This window comes from Salvelinus fontinalis, chromosome 16, assembly GCF_029448725.1.
Source record: "Salvelinus fontinalis isolate EN_2023a chromosome 16, ASM2944872v1, whole genome shotgun sequence".
In the NCBI taxonomy this organism is placed as follows: Eukaryota; Metazoa; Chordata; class Actinopteri; order Salmoniformes; family Salmonidae; genus Salvelinus; species Salvelinus fontinalis.
Window position 1 is genome coordinate 10,524,355 of NC_074680.1, and position 20,873 is coordinate 10,545,227.

A 20,873-nucleotide genomic window follows, 5' to 3' on the forward strand; every position below is an offset into this window, starting at 1 on the left:
AATGCTCACTAACAGGAATGTAAACAAATTTGTGCACAACATTTGAGAGAAATAAGCTTTTTGTGCATATGGAACATTTCTGGGATATTTTATTCCAGCTCATGAAACATGGGACCAACACTTTACATGTTGTGTTTATATTTTTGTTCAGTATAGTAATAGGACCACCTCACTTTTGAAGTGCTTGGCTTGTACTAGCTTCATGGTATCACTTTTACCTGGCCCTCTACAATATGAAAAAGTATCTACCAGACAGAGTATACTAAAATGACTGAAATGTAAGTCAAATTGGTACAGATGTTTGCCGTAAGTGTTTGCTGTTGTGATGGTGCTTTTATTGACCGAGACCATTTGAGCTTGTCATTTGACATTTGATGAATAGCGAAGTTACATTTATTTGGATGTTGATCATCTAAATTCAGTGGCCATGTCTTATTCCTCCAAATCTCATTTCAAAATATAAAACCTTGAACAAATGACAGCTTAAAAATGTAACATTAAACTCCTGTCTGCTCTGCTTGCTTTAGAACAGGGTTTCTTAAGCTTTGGTCCCAGGCAAAAAAAGAAAGAAAAAATGGAACTATACGTAAATATCGGTACATTTCATTGCCCTTATGCCTAAAACAAATGCAATATAGAATAAAACTAATAACAATGAAATACCCATATAAATAGCTATTTATGTTTATTTCCCCCCAATTAAAAACACTCTTATCTGTCTAGGTTGGAACTGTTGCTGTTAAAATACAATAAATCATTTTCATTCTCAACTGGAATAAACTGATTAATCACATCACACAGATAACAGAACACACACACACAGGTTCAGTTGTTTATAGTGCAACCCTAAGTAATAGTACAGATGAGACCTACTGTATGTCTCACTGCATAAATGATTATTGAAAAAAATGTAGCTTGCTGTTAAAATAAAATCAATATTTTGAACTGGAACAAACTGATTGATCGCATCACAATAGACGTAGACCAGAAAACAAACGCACACAGTCCTAATGACAGGTGTGTGGCTGGTTAAAGTTTTCAACAAGCAGGTCTATTCTGGGCTCAGTTTGACAGTGCAACGGTGAGGTCATGCTCAGCATTGAGTTTGTTTCTGTACTTGTTTTTTAAGCACGCCAGAGTTGAGAACACTGACTCACAGTTTGGCACCACATACCTATGTATCAGAACATCTACTGCTTTCTCAATCAGGCAGGAGACCGCTTCTTGCTGTAGATTAGTGTCCCAGTATTGTGTGAGTGTGTTTGCCTCAAAAAGCATCTTACTGCCTGCCATTGCTTGCTTCCAGTGTCACTAAGGCTTCCATTTCTGGCAGACTTAGTCCTAGGTCTGATGAGAACACTGCTTGAAAGGGATACCTCACCCATTTAAGTTTTTGAGATCTGTGGGTTAGGGAAGTACCGGTCAAAATTCTTCTGCAGGCTGGCCGTGTGCTCAGCCATGTCCTTCACAAGTGAGCTGACAGAACAGGGAACATGCCATATGCTCAAGCATTCAGCTGCGACTGCCACAATCCCAGGCATGCAGTACATCCTCTGATGCCATCTTCAAGCTCCAAAATGGTTGATTCCTTGCCCTGGAGGCTTGTGTTCAGCTCATTGAGCTTTCTGGAAATGTCAACCAGGTAAGCCAGCATAGCCAGCCATAGTTTGTCACGGAAGAGGTCTGCAAGGTCGCTGTCCTCTTTCTTCAGATAGGCCAGAAACTCCTCTCTCTCAGTTCCCACAGCCCTCCAGGACCCTCCCCCTGGACAATCACCTAACCTCAAATTGAAAGAGCAGTTGCTCATGGTCTGCTCCCATCTCCCTGCAAAACTCTCTGAACAGCCTTGTATGAAGAGGTCTCTTCTTGATCAGATTCATTACCTTTTACAACTGAGTTGAAAACTGCCCCTAGGTTATGTTGTAATGCTTTGCTGGCCAAAGACTCCCTGCGCAGAAACAATGTGTCAGCTTCAAATTGGGCCCCACTATGCGGACATGAGCTATGAATCTCGATTTGCAGCCAGTCATGCATCTTGCAGCATCAGTGTAAATCCCAACACAATTTGCCCAGTCAATTTCAAAAGTCTTTCAAATGATTGTCTACCACGCTGAAAATGTCCTGTCCCCTTGTTGTTTGTAAATGGTCACAGAAAATAAATTCCTCCTGGATATCATCATCAAACATGTATCTTGCATATACCATCAACTGCGGAATTCCAGCCACATCTACTGACTCATCTAATTGAAGAGAGAATTTATTGTGCTGTTTTATCATTTCTATCACAGATGCTTGTACGTCAACTGACATTTCTTATTCTTTTACCCACTGTGTCATTGGAAAGTGGGACTGAGTCCACTGTTTTTGCTGCCTCCTCACCCAAAAGAGAGAGACCGACATCCCCCAGGCAGGGTTTGATGAGCTTCTCTCCTATACTATGAGGCTTATTTGCCTTGGCAATATTTAGGCTCACCTGGTATGAAGCTTTGAGGGTAGGTCAGTTCCCTTTGAATGCTTGTTAGAGGGGTAGAGAAAGCCTTTTGTCAAAAGCCACCTACAATCAACTATCATGTTAAAATAAAAATTCAATATTTGCCTTTTGCAAATAGCTCCAACCCGATCATGAACTGCAGCTTATTAATGTAATTAAGGCCTGTGTAGGATTGTGTGTGTGTGTGACGCACACGCAAACTCCTGGGTGGCTAATTGCCCTGGCCTTCAAAGCAGAGAGAAAAGCGGAGACAAATGAGCAGGAGAAATTTACCTGACTTAAGAGGAAAATGGTGTCCATGAGAAAACATATGGAGAAATTGCCATGACTACTCCAAAAAATGTAGTTTTTAGATGGTGCCGCTATAGAGCTCTCTCAAACCATAGGCAACCACTGATCCCCCAGTGCTGGAGGGATACTGTTAAAGTGAGAAATATTCATGCGAGTAGACTGCTGATTGGCCAGCAGGATGACATCATCCTCTATGAGGAAATAGTAAGCATTTTTTAAATGGTCAGAGGTGCGTTCATTTCGCTTGAACGTTTGCTACATTGTGGAATGAGACGTTTCCCCCAAAACATTCTTGTACGTTCTTGAACAGACTGAGGTACGTTTGCTCCTGTTAGGTGGGTGTGGCAAATTGTGGCTTGAAGCAATGAGTGACGTATTTTAAGGGCAGTGGACATGCTGAAAGCGTGCCCCAACCCACAACCCCTCCCTGTTTTTCAACTGGACGTTCAGTACAGCACGGTTTCCATTCAATTGAACGTTCCAGAACGTAAAAATGTACTGAACTCAGCCCTGTTAGTGGTCTGTTTTCTTAAGTGTTCTTGTCTCCAATTTATGCTAGCTTGCACTTGCTAGCTAATTTGTCCTATTTAGGTAGCTTGCTGTTGCTACCTAATTTGTCCAGGGATATAAACATTGAGTTGTTGTTTTACCTGAAATGCACAAGGTCCTCTACTCCACCAATTAATCCACACATAAAACGGTCAACCGAATCATTTCTAGTCATCTCTCCTCCTTCCAGGCTTTTTCTTCTTTGAACTTATATGGTGATCGCATCTAAACTTTCATTGTATTACCACGACAACCGGCAACAAAGTTTGTCTTTCAATCACCCACGTGGGTATAACCAATGAGCAGATGGCACGTGGGTACCTGCTTCTATAAACCAATGAGGAGATGGGAGAGGCAGGACTTTCAGTGCGATCTGCGTCAGAAATAGGAATTACTTCTATTTTAGCCCTTGGCGTCGCAGATGCTCGTTGGCGCGCGCGAGCAGTGTGGGTGCAATAATTGAATAATATGGATTTCTAAATTTATTTTGCGACGCTCGCGAACGCGACGTGTCCGGTCTGGTCAGCATGTTAGTGCTTAAGATGTGGGGCAGTAATTCTCTCCACAGATTCCTGAAGGAAGACAGCCAGACTACACGTACCTATGGAAAATACAGAAATAATGTGAGATCAATAAAAGTTGTGCATGGTGAGGATTTAATAATAAATCGTCATGATACAAAGCAAAAACAGCGTCTGGACAAGAGAAACAAGATGACATTAATGCAGACACGGGGATGTACTGAGGAAGTGACAGATATAGGGGAAGCAATCAATGATGTGATGGAGTCCAGGTGAGTCCGATGAAGCGCTGGTCCGCATAACGATGGTGACAGGTGTGTGTAATGATGAGCAGCCTGGCGGCCTCGTGCGCCAGAGAAGGGGAGCGGGAGCAGACGTGACAGTAATGTTCCATCATTGGGGTGCCAGAGCAGCGAACAGTTTTGACTGGGCTGAGCGGGAACTGTACTTCCTCAGAGGTAGGGAGGCGAGCAGGCCAGAGGTGGATGAACGCAGTACCCTTGTTTGGGTGTAGGGCCTGATCAGAGCCTGAAGGTACGGAGGTGCCGTTCCCCTCACAGCTCCGTAAGCAAGCACCATGGTCTTGTAGCGGATGCGAGCTTCAACTGGAAGCCAGTGGAGAGAGCGGAGGAGCGGGGTGACGTGAGAGAACTTGGGAAGGTTGAACACCAGACGGGCTGCGGCGTTCTGGATGAGTTGTAGGGGTTTAATGGCACAGGCAGGGAGCCCAGCCAACAGCGAGTTGCAGTAATCCAGACGGGAGATGACAAGTGCCTGGATTAGGACCTGCGCCGCTTCCTGTGTGAGGCAGGGTCGTACTCTGCGATTGTTGTAGAGCATGAACCTACAGGAACGGGCCACCGCCTTGATGTTAGTTGAGAACGACAGGGTGTTGTCCAGGATCACGCCAAGGTTCTTAGCGCTCTGGGAGGAGGACACAATGGAGTTGTCAACCGTGATGGCGAGATCATGGAACGGGCAGTCCTTCCCCGGGAGGAAGAGCAGCTCCGTCTTGCCGAGGTTCAGCTTGAGGTGGTGATCCGTCATCCACACTGATATGTCTGCCAGACATGCAGAGATGCGATTCGCCACCTGGTTATCAGAGGGGGGAAAGGAGAAGATTAATTGTGTGTCGTCTGCATAGCAATGATAGGAGAGACCATGTGAGGATATGACAGAGCCAAGTGACTTGGTGTATAGCGAGAATAGGAGAGGGCCTAGAACAGAGCCCTGGGGGACACCAGTGGTGAGAGCACGTGGTGCGGAGACAGATTCTCGCCACGCCACCTGGTAGGAGCGACCTGTCAGGTAGGACGCAATCCAAGCGTGGGCCGTGCCGGAGATACCCAACTCGGAGAGGGTGGAGAGGAGGATCTGATGGTTCACAGTTTCAAAGGCAGCCGATAGGTCTAGACGGATGAGAGCAGAGGAGAGAGAGTTAGCTTTAGCAGTGCGGAGCGCCTCCGTGACACAGAGAAGAGCAGTCTCGGTTGAATGACTAGTCTTGAAACCTGACTGATTTGGATCAAGAAGGTCATTCTGAGAGAGATAGCAGGAGAGCTGGCCAAGGACGGCACGTTCAAGAGTTTTGGAGAGAAAAGAAAGAAGGGATACTGGTCTGTAGTTGTTGACATCGGAGGGATCGAGTGTAGGTTTTTTCAGAAGGGGTGCAACTCTCGCTCTCTTGAAGACGGAAGGGACATAGCCAGCGGTCAGGGATGAGTTGATGAGCGAGGTGAGGTAAGGGAGAAGGTCTCCGGAAACGGTCTGGAGAAGAGAGGAGGGGATAGGGTCAAGCGGGCAGGTTGTTGGGCGGCCGGCCGTCACAAGACGCGAGATTTCATCTGGAGAGAGGGGAGAAAGAGGTCAAAGCACAGGGTAGGGCAGTGTGAGCAGAACCAGCGGTGTCGTTTGACTTAGCAAACGAGGATCGGATGTCGTCGACCTTCTTTTCAAAATGGTTGACGAAGTCATCCGCAGAGAGGGAGGAGGGGGGGGGAGAATTCAGGAGGGAGGAGAAGGTGGCAAAGAGCTTCCTAGGGTTAGAGGCAGATGCTTGGAATTTAGAGTGGTAGAAAGTGGCTTTAGCAGCAGAGACAGAAGAGGAAAATGTAGAGAGGAGGGAGTGAAAGGATGCCAGGTCCGCAGGGAGGCGAGTTCTCCTTCATTTCCGCTCGGCTGCCCGGAGCCCTGTTCTGTGAGCTCGCAATGAGTCGTCGAGCCACGGAGCAGGAGGGGAGGACCGAGCCGGCCTGGAGGATAGGGGACATAGAGAGTCAAAGGATGCAGAAAGGGAGGAGAGGAGGGTTGAAGAGGCAGAATCGGTTGGAGAAGGTTTGAGCAGAGGGAAGAGATGATAGGATGGAAGAGGAGAGAGTAGCGGGGGAGAGAGAGCGAAGGTTGGGACAGCGCGATACCATCCGAGTAGGGGCAGAGTGGGAAGTGTTGGATGAGAGCGAGAGGGAAAAGGATACAAGGTAGTGGTCGGAGACTTGGAGGGGAGTTGCAATGAGATTAGTGTAACAGCATCTAGTAAAGATGAGGTCAAGCGTATTGCCTGCCTTGTGAGTAGGGGGGGAAGGTGAGAGGGTGAGGTCAAAAGAGGAGAGGAGTGGAAAGAAGGAGGCAGAGAGGAATGAGTCAAAGGTAGACGTGGGGAGGTTAAAGTCACCCAGAACTGTGAGAGGTGAGCCATCCTCAGGAAAGGAACTTATCAAGGCGTCAAGCTCATTGATGAACTCTCCAAGGGAACCTGGAGGGCGATAAATGATAAGGATGTTAAGCTTGAAAGGGCTGGTAACTGTGACAGCATGGAATTCAAAGGATGCGATAGACAGATGGGTCAGGGGAGAAAGAGAGAATGTCCACTTGGGAGAGATGAGGATCCCAGTGCCACCACCCCGCTGACCAGAAGCTCTCGGGGTGTGCGAGAACACGTGGACAGACGAGGAGAGAGCAGTAGGAGTAGCAGTGTTATCTGTGGTAATCCATGTTTCCGTCAGTGCCAAGAAGTCGAGGGATTGGAGGGAAGCATAGGCTGGGATGAACTCTGCCTTGTTGGCCGCAGATCGGCAGTTCCAGAGGCTGCCGGAGACCTGGAACTCCACGTGGGTTGTGCGCGCTGGGACCACCAGGTTAGAGTGGCAGCGGCCACGCGGTGTGAGGTGTTTGTATGGTCTGTGCAGAGAGGAGAGAACAGGGATAGACAGACACATAGTTGACAGGCTACAGAAGAGGCTACGCTAATGCAAAGGAGATTGGAATGACAAGTGGACTACACGTCTCGAATGTACAGAAAGTTAAGCTTACGTTGCAAAAATCTTATTGACTAGAATGATTAAAATGATACAGTACTGCTGGCTGGTGAAGTAGGCTAGCTAGCAGTGGCTGCGTTGTTGACTTTGTTTGAAAGTGTTGCTGGCTAGGTAGCCTCTAACTGGCTAGGTAACCTCGATAACCTCGATAATTACTCTAAACTACACAATTATCTTAGATACAAAGACTGCAAAGACAACTATGTAGCTAGCTAACACTACACTAATCAAATTGTTCCGTTGTAATGTTTCGGTAGAAGTTGGCTAGCTGGCTAGCTAGCAGTGTTGACAACGTTAGGACGACATAAATAGCTGGCTAGCTGACTTTGTTTGAAAGTGGAGCTGGCTAGGTAACCTCGATAACTGGCTAGATAATTACTCTAAACTACACAATTATCTTAGATACAAAGACAGCAAAGACAACTATGTAGCTAGCTAAGACTACACTAATCAAATCGTTCCGTTGTAATGTTTCGGTAGAAGTTGGCTAGCTGGCTAGCTAGCAGTGTTGACAACGTTAGAAGGACGAAAATAGCTGGCTAGCTAACCTCGATAATTACTCTAAACTAGACAATTATCTTTGATACAAAGACGGCTATGTAGCTAGCTAAGAAAAAAAGTGCTAAGATCAAACAAATCAAACCGTTGTACTGTAATGAAATGAAATGAAATGTAATACTACCTGTGGAGCGAAGCGAAATGCGACTACTCGCTCCAACCCGGAAGTTTGTATTGGCATGCAAGTTTGTTGGCATGCAAGTTTGTTATTAAGGCACATGACAGTTCCCATGTTCAAGAAGGCATTTCTATGTGATGGAAATGTTTATGTTTGTGCTTTTCTATTAACCAATAATTAGAATAAGTTTATAATTTATTAATAGTCCTATGTGTGATTCGGAACACGAGAAGTAGAGAGATAGAGTACACTGCCTCTGCACCTGTCTAGTCTATTTTACTATTCCCTTATGGGATACAATGAAGTTAAGATGGAGTCATCAAGGGTTGTAATTCTAATTGTATTTGTTATTTTGATATGACAGGCAGTGTTGTTTTTTTGATGCATGAATCATGATGTGAGTCATGTGTCCAAAGGGGGAATTACCAGTCCCCTGGGGCCGTTTGGTAAATATGCAAATTGTTTTTATTCACATGCCTGCCTATAAAAGGATGAAATATATGCTGGTCATGGTTGACAGTTACTCCGAATGGATTACCAGTCGCCTGGGGCCCCGGCCCTTTGGTAAATATGTAAATAGATTTTCTTCACATGCCTGCCTATAAAAGGAAGAAATATGTTGGTAGTGGTTGACAGTTACTCCAAATGGATTGAAGTTTTCCCCACCTCGAGTGATATATGTGTATTGCTGTTGTGTTATTGAAGCAGACAAAAACAAAAAAAAACAACATCTCACCGATTGGGTCTAATGGACGGTTGGGATTTCTCCCTAAGGATTAGCCCTCTCTGACCCTGTGCCTGTGAGATCGCCAAGATGATAGGGGAGTATACAATTAAAGTGTTAGAGCCAATGTGAAGCACTAAGGACTGTCATTCTAAATTTGGGTTGGATAATTTAGCAATAGTTATAATTATGATTTGGAAAGGTGAGGTTTCTAGAGACCGAGCTATGCCCCTAAATTGTCAGGAGAGCCACTAAATTGTAGCTTGGGCTAACCTTGCAACAATCTCACTCTTATCAAGGTAGGTGTGAAACTGTTATAACATGTGTTCTCTCTCTTCCCTGTAAAAGTGAATATGCATGTGCCTTAGACCAAATTCGTGAGATCTCTAGAGACGTAGAGAAAATTTGAAATGCTAAAAGAATTGCGTAAATTAGCTCTGCAAAACAGAGAGGCTCTTGCCTACCTTTTGGCAGGTCAAGGGGGCACTCAATTTGAATTCCCCACAACAAGAGTGGATGCCTGGAACTTGGTTGGAATCCCTGTTTGGAGGTTGGCGTTCCCAAATTGGCTGCAGCGTGTGTTTTTTTTGTCTGAATTGTGTTATTTAACATGCTGTGTATGTGTGTGTGTGTTTTGGATTAATTCACTCCTGTTAATAGATGTATAGCCTTTATTATGATGATAGTATTACCATACTAATTAGATTGTATAACCCAGAATGAAGGGTTTGAAATTATGAAGTGTCTGTTTTTTTATAGGAGTGTATAACATTTTGATATAGAAACTAAAATCTAAATGCTTACATTAAAATGTAATGATTATTATCACACAAGTGATAAGAGGATGGAATGTGATGGACATTTTTATGTTTGTGCTTTTCTATAAACCAATTTCTGTGTTTATGCAAGTGACTGATTGAACAAATCCTCACTATCAGTATCTGAAATTTTGCAGCCCAGAACCTTGTTTAGAGAAAGGGATGTCTCAGTTTCAAGGTCTCAGCTTAGAGAGAGGAAGCCTCGTGAGTTATTGGTCTATCACATGCATGACCCAGTCATGAATGAAGCAAACATTAATTATGAATGATGAATAAGCTAAAGCATGCAAATATAACTTGCCAGTATATAATGGAACTAACAGGACTGCCCCGTTAGGGCTCATGGTCAACATGTGTACATATGGTGCATTGAGTTGGTTGGAACCTCTCCAGCATGCTGACAAACAATGGTTTATTTAAGATTGACTTCGAGTGTCCCTGTGTAAGAATTTCCACGACAATTACCAAAACCTTTCTGCAGCATTGAAGGTCCCCAAGAACACAATGACCTCCATCATTCTTAAATGGAAGAAGTCTGGAACCACCAAAACTCTTCTAAGAGCTGGCCTCCCGGCCAAACTGAGCGATTGGGGGAGAAGGGCCATGGTCAGGGAGGTGGCCAAGAACACGATGGTCACTCTGACAGAGCTCCAGAGTTCCTCTGTGGAGATGGGAGAACCTTCCAGAAGGACAACCATTTCTGCAGCACTCCACCAAACAGGCCTTTATGGTAGAGTGGCCAGACAGAAACCATTCCTCAGTAAAAGGAACTTGACGGCACACTTTGAGTTTGCCTGAAGCCACCTAAAGACTCTCAGACCATGAGAAACAAGATTCTTTGGTCTGATGAAACCAAGATGGAACTATTTGGCCTGAATGCTAAGCGTCACATCTAGAGGAAACCTGGCACCATCCCTACGGTGAAACATGGTGGTGGCAGCATCATGCTGTGGGGATGTTTTGCAGGGACTGGGAGACTAGTCAGGATCAAGGTAAAGATTAATGTAGCAAAGCACAGAGAGATCCTTGATGAAAACCTGCTCCAGAGCCCTAAAGACCCGAGATGGGGGCGAAGGTTCACCTTCCAACAGGACAACGACCCTAAGCACACAGCCAAGACAACGCAGGAGTAGCTTCGGGACAAGTCTCTGAATTTCCTTGAGTAGCCCAGACAGAGCCAGACTTGAACCCGATTGAACATCTCTGGAGAGACCTGAAAATAGCTGTGCAGAAACGCCCCAAATACAGGTGTGCCAAGCCTATAGCATCATAGCCAAGACTCGAGGCTGTAATCACTGCCAATTGGTGCTTCAACAAAGTATTGAGTAAAGGGTCTGAATACCTATCTAAATGTGATATTTATTTTTTAACATTTCTAAAAACTTGTTTTTGCTTTGTCATTATGGGTTATTGTGTGTAGATTGATGAGGGGAACAAACAATTTAATCCATTTTAGAATAAGGCTGTAACGTAACAAAATGTTACCTTTCAATATAGTATTAGCCTTATATTTAGCAAATAAATTATGGGTTATGCAAAAGCTTCTAACTTATACCTTTTGTTTCTTGTGGAATATGCACCTGCGCTCTACTGGCCTCTCTCCTTAAAAAACGCTCCTTAGCTCTTGGAGTCCCAGAAAAGCTAGACTAGAATAGCTTGCTGGGCATTTTTTTGCAAGCTCTTACAGTAGCTAATAGAACTCACAGGGAGATTGAAGAAAAAAAAGGGAACACGCAATGGCGGTAGGCTAGAGCAGTTACTTGTTCAGACCCATAACCATTCAATATTCGCGAAGAGAAGTGAAAGCCGTCTGCATCTTATTCAAGTCCTATATTATTCAAGCATGTCATTACAATGATGAACATAAGGACAACACAACGTATTTCATTTTACTATTGAAAGCGGGGAATGAATGAAGCAACAATAGAGGAGAAAGAGGAGGTAACGTTATTATAGATAGGGTTCGGGTTCACGTTTCTTGGCCTGGTGGGAGATCCGTCAACATGCCCTTGAGCAGGGCATTGACCCTGGATGCTTCTGTGTGTCGCTCTGAACGGGAGTCTGTTGGATGACTGGTATGGTGTAGTTGTTGAGCGGCTTCATTGCAAGTATATTGTATGTTTTGAATATTCAATAACATTTATTTTTTAAAGATATTAGTGTTTTATTTTTCATGAATTTATTTTTCTCCAAATTTGACATAGTATTTTGTGTAGATTGTTGACAAAAAAATAAATAATTCAATCTATTTTAAATCACACTTTGTAACACACCAAAATGTGGAAAAGGGTCCAGGGGTGTGAATACTTTCTGAAGGCACTTTAGCTACATCTATAGTATTTTATGTTTTTCTGTAGTGTATAATGTGTGATAGCCTATATATAATAAGCTATGTATTGGATAACGGCACAATCATTTCATTTGGGCTTGGGCTCATAAAATGTATTTGATGTAGGGCTCATAAAATGTCTAATGTATGGATCATCAGGTTCAGGTTTCACCAGGCTTGAATTTCATGCAGATCAAAGCTCTAATCAAATCCAGACATATTTCTATGCTTTCTATGCTATAGAATGACACCACTGGGTTGGGCCGGAAATACAAGGGTTACCTGGGAGAAAAGTGATTTATTCTCGGGAAGGGGACATTTGTAAAATACAGGGAAAATATTCAACCTTACTCTGGATACTACCCTCTGCAACTGGATCCTGGACTTCCTGACGGGCAGACCACAGGCTGTGAGGATGGACACCACCACTTCCTCCACACTGACCAAGGTAGCAGCTACTCTTCCTGGGTTCCGGCAAAGTTAAGGCAGTTATACCATTTTAAAAACATTACAATACATTCATGACACAACACACAAATGTGTGCCCTCAGGCCCCTAATCCACTACCACATATCTACAACACAAACTCCATATGTACGTGTGTGTGTATAGTGCGTATGTTTGTGTTGCTTCACAGTCCACGCTGTTCCATAAGGTGTATTTGTATCTGTTTTTTAAATTTGATTCTACTGCTTACTGTCACACTGATCTGTTTCACCTGTCTTGTGCTTGTCTCCACCCCCCACCAGGTGTCTCTCATTTGTTCCCATTTTCCCCTGTGTATTTATACCGATTGTTTTCTGTCTGCCTGTTGTCAGTTCGTCTTGTCCAACCTACCAGCGTGTTGTTGCCATACTCCTGGTGTTTCTAGTCCCTGTATTCTAGTCCTCCCGCTTCCAACCTTTTCTGCCTACCTTGACACTGAGCCCGCCTGTCATACCATTCCCTGGTGGCTTGTCATTGTTGATAGACAACATCATTTTTTCACACTCACAGAATTCAAATTTATATTCTTGTCTTTCATAATTTGGAGAGATATACTTGAATGTGTGGAGTCAGCGTTTGTTGCTGGCATGTCATGCCTAAGTTTAGCAATCTTGCTAATTAAAAAAACATTAAAGCAATATCAGTCAGTTTTGTGATGAATGATTGAGGGATACCTTCGAGCACAAACTTCTTGATGAACTACAATCTGGCTTTGGAACAGCTCATTCCACTTATACTTGCCTTATCCACCTTTTTGACCACATTAAGCAAGGAAGTGAGAAGAGGAACTATACAGGTATGGCCATGTTAGACTTGCAGAAAGCTTTTCAAACTGTGGACCATGATATTCTCCTGATAAAACTGAAATTCATGGGTCTAAATTATGTAGTAGTGAATTGGTTTAAGTTTTATCTGACCAACAGAACACACGTATGTAATGTTGGTGATATTCTGTCAGAGGCCAAAGAAATGTGCATAATTTGCAAATAAATTCACAAAAAATCCTACAATGTGATTTTCTGGATTTTTTTTTCTAATTTTGTCTGTCATAGTTGAAGTGTACCTATGATGAAAATTACAGGCCTCTCTCATATTTTTAAGTGGGAGAACTTGCACAATTGGTGGCTGACTAAATACTTTTTTGCCCCACTGTATATACGTTAATGAAATGCCAGATACAGTAAAGTGCAAACTCCTGCTTTATGCTGATGATTCAGCCACACTGATATCAGGGAAGGTTACAGTTTACATAGAGGAGACCCTGAGTAAGGAATTGCATTTTGTTAGCGATTGGTTGACTGACAACAAATTGTCACTACATTTGGAAAAACATTTTTTGATTTTGTTTGGAACAAAACGTAGATTGCTTAGGGCTGACAAGATAAAGGTAAACTGTGCAGGCAAGGAGATTGAATCTAAAACAAGTGTATCTTATCTTGGTGTGTCCATAGATCAATCCCTTTCTGGAGACCTGATTGCTGCTAAAATTATTTATCAAATGGCGAACAACATTTAACATCAAAGTTAAGAAACTGCTTGTCTCAATCTTGATTCAGTGTCATTTTGATTATGCCTGCTCTGCTTAGTATAGTGGACTATCAAAAAAGTTGGAAAAGAATGCAGGTCATGCAAAATAATGTTATCCGGTATATACTGAATGTCTCCCCTAGGACCCACATTGGGGTACAGGAGTTCCGGGAGGTGGGCTTGTTGCCTTTGGAGTCCAGAGTGGACCAATTTAAACTTAATCATATGTTTGACATCTTAAAGGATCGTGCCCCAGGTTACATGAAAAACCACATTGATATGGTCTATAACCAACACAATTACAATACTAGAGCTAGTGTTGTCTTGTAAAATCCCAAGAGTACACAGCATTGCGAGGGGCACATTCTTCTATACAGAAATGTGTCTATGGAATAGCCTTCCCTTGGAGATCAAGAAAATAAAAAGTAAAAATAGCCTTAAAAAGCAGACAAAGGTTTTCATTTGAACAAGATTGTCTAAATAAGAGAAACCACTCTACTGCCCATTGTGCCCCCTACTGCTGGTCAGGTGTATTTATTTGAAGGATCGGTATGATGTGCAATTAATAGATTGTTTTAATGTGAAATTAATATGGTTGATTTTTAAGGTTAGGGAGAAGTGCAGTGAATAGTGCCACATTTTAGGATGTCAATATAAATGAATGTATTTATGGTTGTTTGTCATTTTGTCTTGCCTTTTAAATCATTATATGTGTTATTGTTTTAACCATCGAGGACCACTTTGGAAACAAGCGTTTTGATTAATACTTTCAAGTGATATCCTCTGGGTGCACATTGTACATTTTGTTGTATATGTTTGCCTTTTTCCCCCAAATGTCATTGAAGGTGCTCCAAAGCTTTTTACTATCATTCATCTTTGTTTCATAGTGTAGTTTCTTCTTTTTATTCATTTTAGTCACAAAATCTCTCAATTTGCAGTATGTTTGACAATCGGTTGTGCAGCCAGACTTATGTGCCATTCCCTTTGCCTAATATAAGGGCACAAGGCGAGACCCAGATGCAGACACGGGAGGCAGATGGTTTTGATCAGAGTCTTTGATAGTCTTTGATAAGGGAGAGTCTTTGATATTTATTAATCAATCCAAAAGGGGTAGGCAAGAGAATGGTCGTGGACAGGCAAAAAGGTCAAAACCAGTTCAGAGTCCAGGAGGTACAGAGTGGCAGGCAGGCTCGAGGTCAGGGCAGGCAGAATGGTCAGGCAGGCAGGTACGGGTTCCAGAAAACAGGCAAAGGTCAAAACCGGGAGGACTAGCAAAAAGAGCATAGAAGCATAGGAGTACGGGAAAACATGCTGGTTGATTTGAAAGACATACAAGACGAACTGGCACAGAGAGACAGGAAACAGGGATAAATACACTGGGGAAAATAAGCGACACCTGGAGGGGGTGGATACAATCACAAGGACAGGTGAAACAGATCAGGGGGTGACATCTAATCCCTCTCAACCATTCAATTCCTCATCAATCCACGGGAATTTAACAGTTTTTACAGTCATTTTCTTAATGGGTGCATGCTTATTAAAAACTGGGATAAGCAATTCAATAAATGTGTCAAGTGCAACGTCTGTTTGTTCCTCATTACACACCACGGATCAACAAATATTCTTTACATCAACAATATAGGAATCACTACAAAACTTATTGTATGACCTCTTATGCACTATATTAGGCCCAGCCTTTGGAACTTTGGTTTTCCTAGATATGGATACTTTATTGTGATCCCTACATCCAATGGATCTGGATACTGCTTTTAAACACATTTCTGCAGCATTAGTAAAGATGTGATCAATACATGTTAATGATTTAATTCCTGTGCTGTTTGTAACTACCCTGGTGGTTGACTAATAACCTGAACCAGGTTGCTGGCACTGGTTACAGTTTGAATTTTTCTCTTGAGTGGGCAGCTTGATGAAAATATACATCTCTGTTGATACCACATACATTATCAAGCATTTCACACGTTATCCAGAAACTGACTGTTAACACTTGGTGGTCTATAGCAGCTCCCCACAAGAATGGGCTTTAGGTGAGGCAGATGAACCTGTAACCATATTACTTCAACAGTATTTAAGATGAGATCCTCTCTAATCTTTACAGGAATGTGGTTCTGAATATAAACAGCAACACATCCACCACTAGCATTTCTGTCTTTTCTGTAAATGTTATAACCTTGTATTACTACCACTGTATCATCAAAGGTATTGTCTAAGTGAGTTTCAGAGATAATCAGAATACAAATGTCATCTGTTACTAGCAAGTTATTAATTTCATGAACCTTGTTTCTTGAAGCTACATATGTTAACGTGGGCTATTTTCAGCACTTTTATGGGATGCTTGCTTGTTTCCATTGCTTTACTGGGAAGCTTAGCAGAAGTAGATATTCTCATGTTATTTATGTTAGTGCAGGGTGAGCTGCACACAGTGGACTTCCTACTAGGGCACAACACCTCAGTGCTAACAGCATACATCTGGTTCATAGGCACATGATTGCTCCATACACTAGCTGTAGGATCAACAGAGGCATTCAGGGCAGTTAGAGGGCCAAAAATTAAGTTACTTACATTGTGTCTACCAATGCCCCTGGTATAATGTACATTTGCTAAAGCATAATGATGACTCAGCAACACAATGGTAGGGATTAACTGAGCTGGGCTTGGGTCATTGATAAGTCATTGTCTCAGCGCAGCCTTATAATTGTCACGTCTGCTCCCGCTCTCCCCCCCCCCCCCCCCCCCCTGGCGCTTGAGGGCGCCAGAATGCCTTGCATCACTCACTCCTGCCATCCATCACGTACACCTGCCTTTCCTCGTCACGCGCATCAGCGTTATTGGACTCACCTGGACTCTCTTATCACCTGTTCATTTTCTCCCCTATATGTGTCAGTTCCCCAGCTCTGTTCCCCGCTTCTGCATTGATTGTTTTCTGTTTGCTAACGCTGTTTATGTCTCGTTCCATGTCCGTTATTTATTAAATGTTACTCCCCGTACCTGCTTCGTCTCTCCAGCGTCATCTTTGTGACAATAATGCTGTGAAAGGATCCAGGAACCCAAATTATTTGGGTGGATCCCATCCTCCTTATAAAACGCGTTTTGTTTCCAAAAGGTCTCACAATTGTCAACAAAAGTTACACCCATTAAGCTGCAATAAACACGTAGCCAGTTGTGAAGACAAAGAATCCTGCTAAAGTGTTCAATGCCATGATTCGGAGAGGGCACAGGGCCAGATATGATGGGTCTTTTATTAGTGTCCAGCGGAGAGTCAGCTCTTTAAAATCCAGTTTCAACTGTTCAGAGCTGCCTTTCATACTGTCATTAAAACCGAGATGGACTACGATAGATTCAATATCCATGTCCTGGCATAATACATTCGGGAGTAGCTTAGTAATATAATTTACTCAAGCTCTGGGATAGGACATTGCACCAGGAATAGTCACATTTCTTACCATGGAGCTGCCCAAAATCAGGACGAGCGAGAGGCAGTGTAACATGAGCCCGTAGATCCAGGAATCGAGAGCATCCTGACCGATTGCATTATGGCCTGGGACTGGAATTTCTCCGACCACGACCGCAAAGCCCTCCAGCGGGTGGTGAAATGGCCAAGAACATCACTGGGGCCGTGTTCCCACCCATCCAGGACATGTACTTGAAACGGTGCCTGAGGAAGTCCCACAGCATCATCAAGGATACCATACACCCCAGCCTGGAGTTGTTCACTCTCTTAACGTCGAGCATGAGGTCTGATAGAAACTGTTTCTGAGCCTGTTGTTATCTACAATCCATCAGACTGCTGAACACTTGAACTGAAAATCTGTACTGACTCTCCGCACCTTAACACACACACACACACACACACACACACACACACACACACACACACACACACACACACACACACACACACACACACACACACACACACACACACACACACACACACACACACACACACACACACACACACATACACACACACACACACGTACATACATTTATGATACACACCCATCACAATTGCTGCTACCAGACACTTATTTACTATTGCTAATACTGCACAATTTAAACACTTGCCCCCCAATCCCCCCTTTTTCTGTTGGACGCTGTATACCATGTGTATCCTGTACATACGACTAATAAAACTTGAAACCATTCTTCCACGGGAAATTCCATAATTTGGTGTTTTGTTGATAGTGGTGTAAAACACTGTCTCAGGCGCTGCTCCAGAATCTCCCATAAGTATTCAATGGGGTTGAGATCTGGAGACTGAGACGGCCATGGAATATGGTTTACATCGTTTTCATGCTCATCAAACCATTCAGTGACCACTCATGCCCTGTGGATGGGGGCATTGTCATCCTATGGGGGCATAGCCATGGTAGCCAAAATAATTACCCTAAGCATGATTGGATGTTAATTGCTTAATTAACTCATGAACCACACCTGCTTTTAATATACTTTGTATCCTCATTTACTTAAGTGTATCCACTTGGGAGTCTGAGCTCTTTGTCGGGGTCGTAGTAGGCAAGGATTGGTCCTGGTTCTCTTGTGATCAAGTCTTTCACTCTCTGGAAAGCAATGTCGTGTTGCTTGTCCCAGAGGAACTCACTGGACTGCTTTAGCAGCTGACACAGGGGTGCATTAGCATTGGAGAGAGTGGGTGAGAACTTGGCTAAGTAGTTGACCATACCAAGCACTGTTTCCAGCTCTGTGCGGTTCTTTGGTGGCTCCATTTCTTTTATGGCTGAGATCTCCTGTTAATCTGGCTTGATTCCTTTCGCTGTGAGAAGATGTCTGAAGTAGCTGACCTTTGTAGCGGCGACTGTGCTCTTCTCTGGGTTGAGCCGGACTCCTCTCTCGCGGGACCTTTACAGCATTGCGTGGGAGGTTTCTGTTGTGTTCCTCTTTGGTTCCACCATAGACAAGGATGTCATCCACAATTGCCACAACTCCGTCGAGGCCTTTGCACAATTTGTCGGTCTTTCGCTGAAACTTGTCTTGGGCTGAGATAATCCCAAAAGGCAGGCAACGAAACCTGTGGCGTCCAAACGGTGTGTTGAACGTTGTGAGCTTAGATGACTCTTCTGTGAGTTTGATAGCCCAGTAGCCTGATCTGGCGTCCATGACACTGAAGTAGTCCCCGGCGATGATCCACGGTCCGGTTCCTCCGGCGACGATCCACGGTCCGGAGTCCCCGGCGAAGATCCACGGTCCGGAGCTTCCGGCGACGAACCACGGTACGGAGCCTCCGGCGATGATCTACGGCCTGGTCGCCCCGGCGACGATCCACGGTCCGGTCGCTCCGGCGACGATCCACGGTCCGGTTCCTCCGGCAACGATCCAGTTCCTCCTGCGACGATCCACGGTCCGGTTCCTCCGGCGTCGATCCACGGTCCGGTTCCTCCGGTGTCGATCCACTGTCCGGTTCCTCCAGCGACGATCCACGGTCCGGAGTCCCCGGCAAAGATCCACGGTCTGGAGCTTCCGGCAACGACCCACGGTACGGAGCCTCCGGCGACAATCTACGGTCCTGTCCCACCGGCGACGACCCACGGTCCGGTTCCTCCGGCAACGATCCAGTTCCTCCTGCGACGATCCACGGTCCGGTTCCTCCGGCGTCGATCCACGGTCCGGTTCCTCCGGCGTCGATCCACTGTCCGGTTCCTCCAGCGACGATCCACGGTCCGGAGTCCCCGGCAAAGATCCACGGTCTGGAGCTTCCGGCAACGACCCACGGTACGGAGCCTCCGGCGACAATCTACGGTCCTGTCCCACCGGCGACGACCCACGGTCCGGTTCCTCCGGCGACGATCCACGGTCCGGTTCCTCCAGCGACGATCCACGGTCCAGAGCTTCCAGCGACGATCCCCGCACCGGAGCCGCCCCCGACGTTAGATGCCCACCTGGACCCTCCTCTATTGAGTCAGGTTTTGCGGCCGGAGTCCACACCTTTGGGAGGGGGCCGTACTGTCACGCCCTGGCCATAGAGAGCCTTTTATTCTCTATGTTGGTTAGGTCGGGGTGTGACTAGGGTGGGTTATCTAGGTTATTATATGTCTATGTTGGTCTGGTATGGTTCCCAATCAGAGGCAGCTGTTTATCATTGTCTCTGATTGGGGATCATATTTAGGCAGCCGTTTCCCACTGGGTTTTTGTGGGATCTTGTTTGTTTGTTTTTGGTTAGTTGCCTGTGAGCATGCAATTAGCGTCACGTTTCGTTTGTTCTGTATTGTTTTGGTGAGTTTAGTTTATTAAACATGTGGAACTCTACGCACGCTGCGCCTTGGTCCGTTAATTCTACAAACGATCGTGACAATAATAGTTGAGAGAATGATTTATTTCAGCTTTTGTTTCTTTCATCACATTCCCAGTGGGTCAGAAGTTTACATACACTCAATTAGTATTTCGTAGCATTGCCTTTAAATTCTTTAACTTGGGTCAAAAGTTTTGGGTAGCTTTCCACAAGCTTCCCAAAATAAGTTGGGTGACTTGTGGCACATTCGTCCTAACAGAGCTGGTGTAACTGAGTCAGGTATGTAGGCCTCCTTGCTCGCACACGCTTTTTCAGTTCTGCCCACAAATTTTCTAAAAGATTGAGGTCAGGGCTTTGTGATGGCCACTCCAATACCTTGACTTTGTTATCCTTAAGCCATTTTGCCAGAACTTTGGAAGTATGCTTGGTATGCTCAGAACAGAAATAGGTCAGGAATGTGACATAACCCCCCCATAAGGTGCGAACTCCGGGCGCACCAGCACAAAGTCTAGGGGAGGGTCTGGGTGGGCATCTGACCACGGTGGTGGCTCAGGCTCAGGGCGAGGTCCCCACCCCACCATAGTCAATCCCAGCTTACCTCTCCCCCTACAAATGACCACCCTCATATTACCCCCACTTAATCTTTTGGGTAACATCGACACAAGAGGCAGCACCGGGATAGAGGGATAGCTCAGGACAGAGGGATAGCTCAGGACAGAGGGATAGCTCAGGACAGAGGGATAGCTCAGGATAGAGAGGTAGCTCAGGATAGAGAGGTAGCTCAGGATAGAGAGGTAGCTCAGGATAGAGAGGTAGCTCAGGATAGAGGGGCAACTCCGGACTGAAAGGCAGCTCCGGACAGAGAGACAGCTCTGGACTGAG

The 20,873-nt window shown here is 44.6% G+C and overlaps 1 protein-coding gene across 1 annotated transcript in view; it reads left to right on the forward strand.

Annotated features, from left to right (window-relative positions):
- Nucleotides 1-13,674, forward strand: part of LOC129812485 (cell surface glycoprotein 1-like) — a 30,563-nt gene extending 16,889 nt beyond the window's left edge. The window contains exon 4 of the mRNA XM_055864104.1: nt 13,651-13,674. Coding sequence (XP_055720079.1) covers nt 13,651-13,674 — 24 coding nt within the window. The remainder of the gene's footprint in view (nt 1-13,650) is intronic.
- Nucleotides 13,675-20,873: the final 7,199 nt, after the last annotated feature.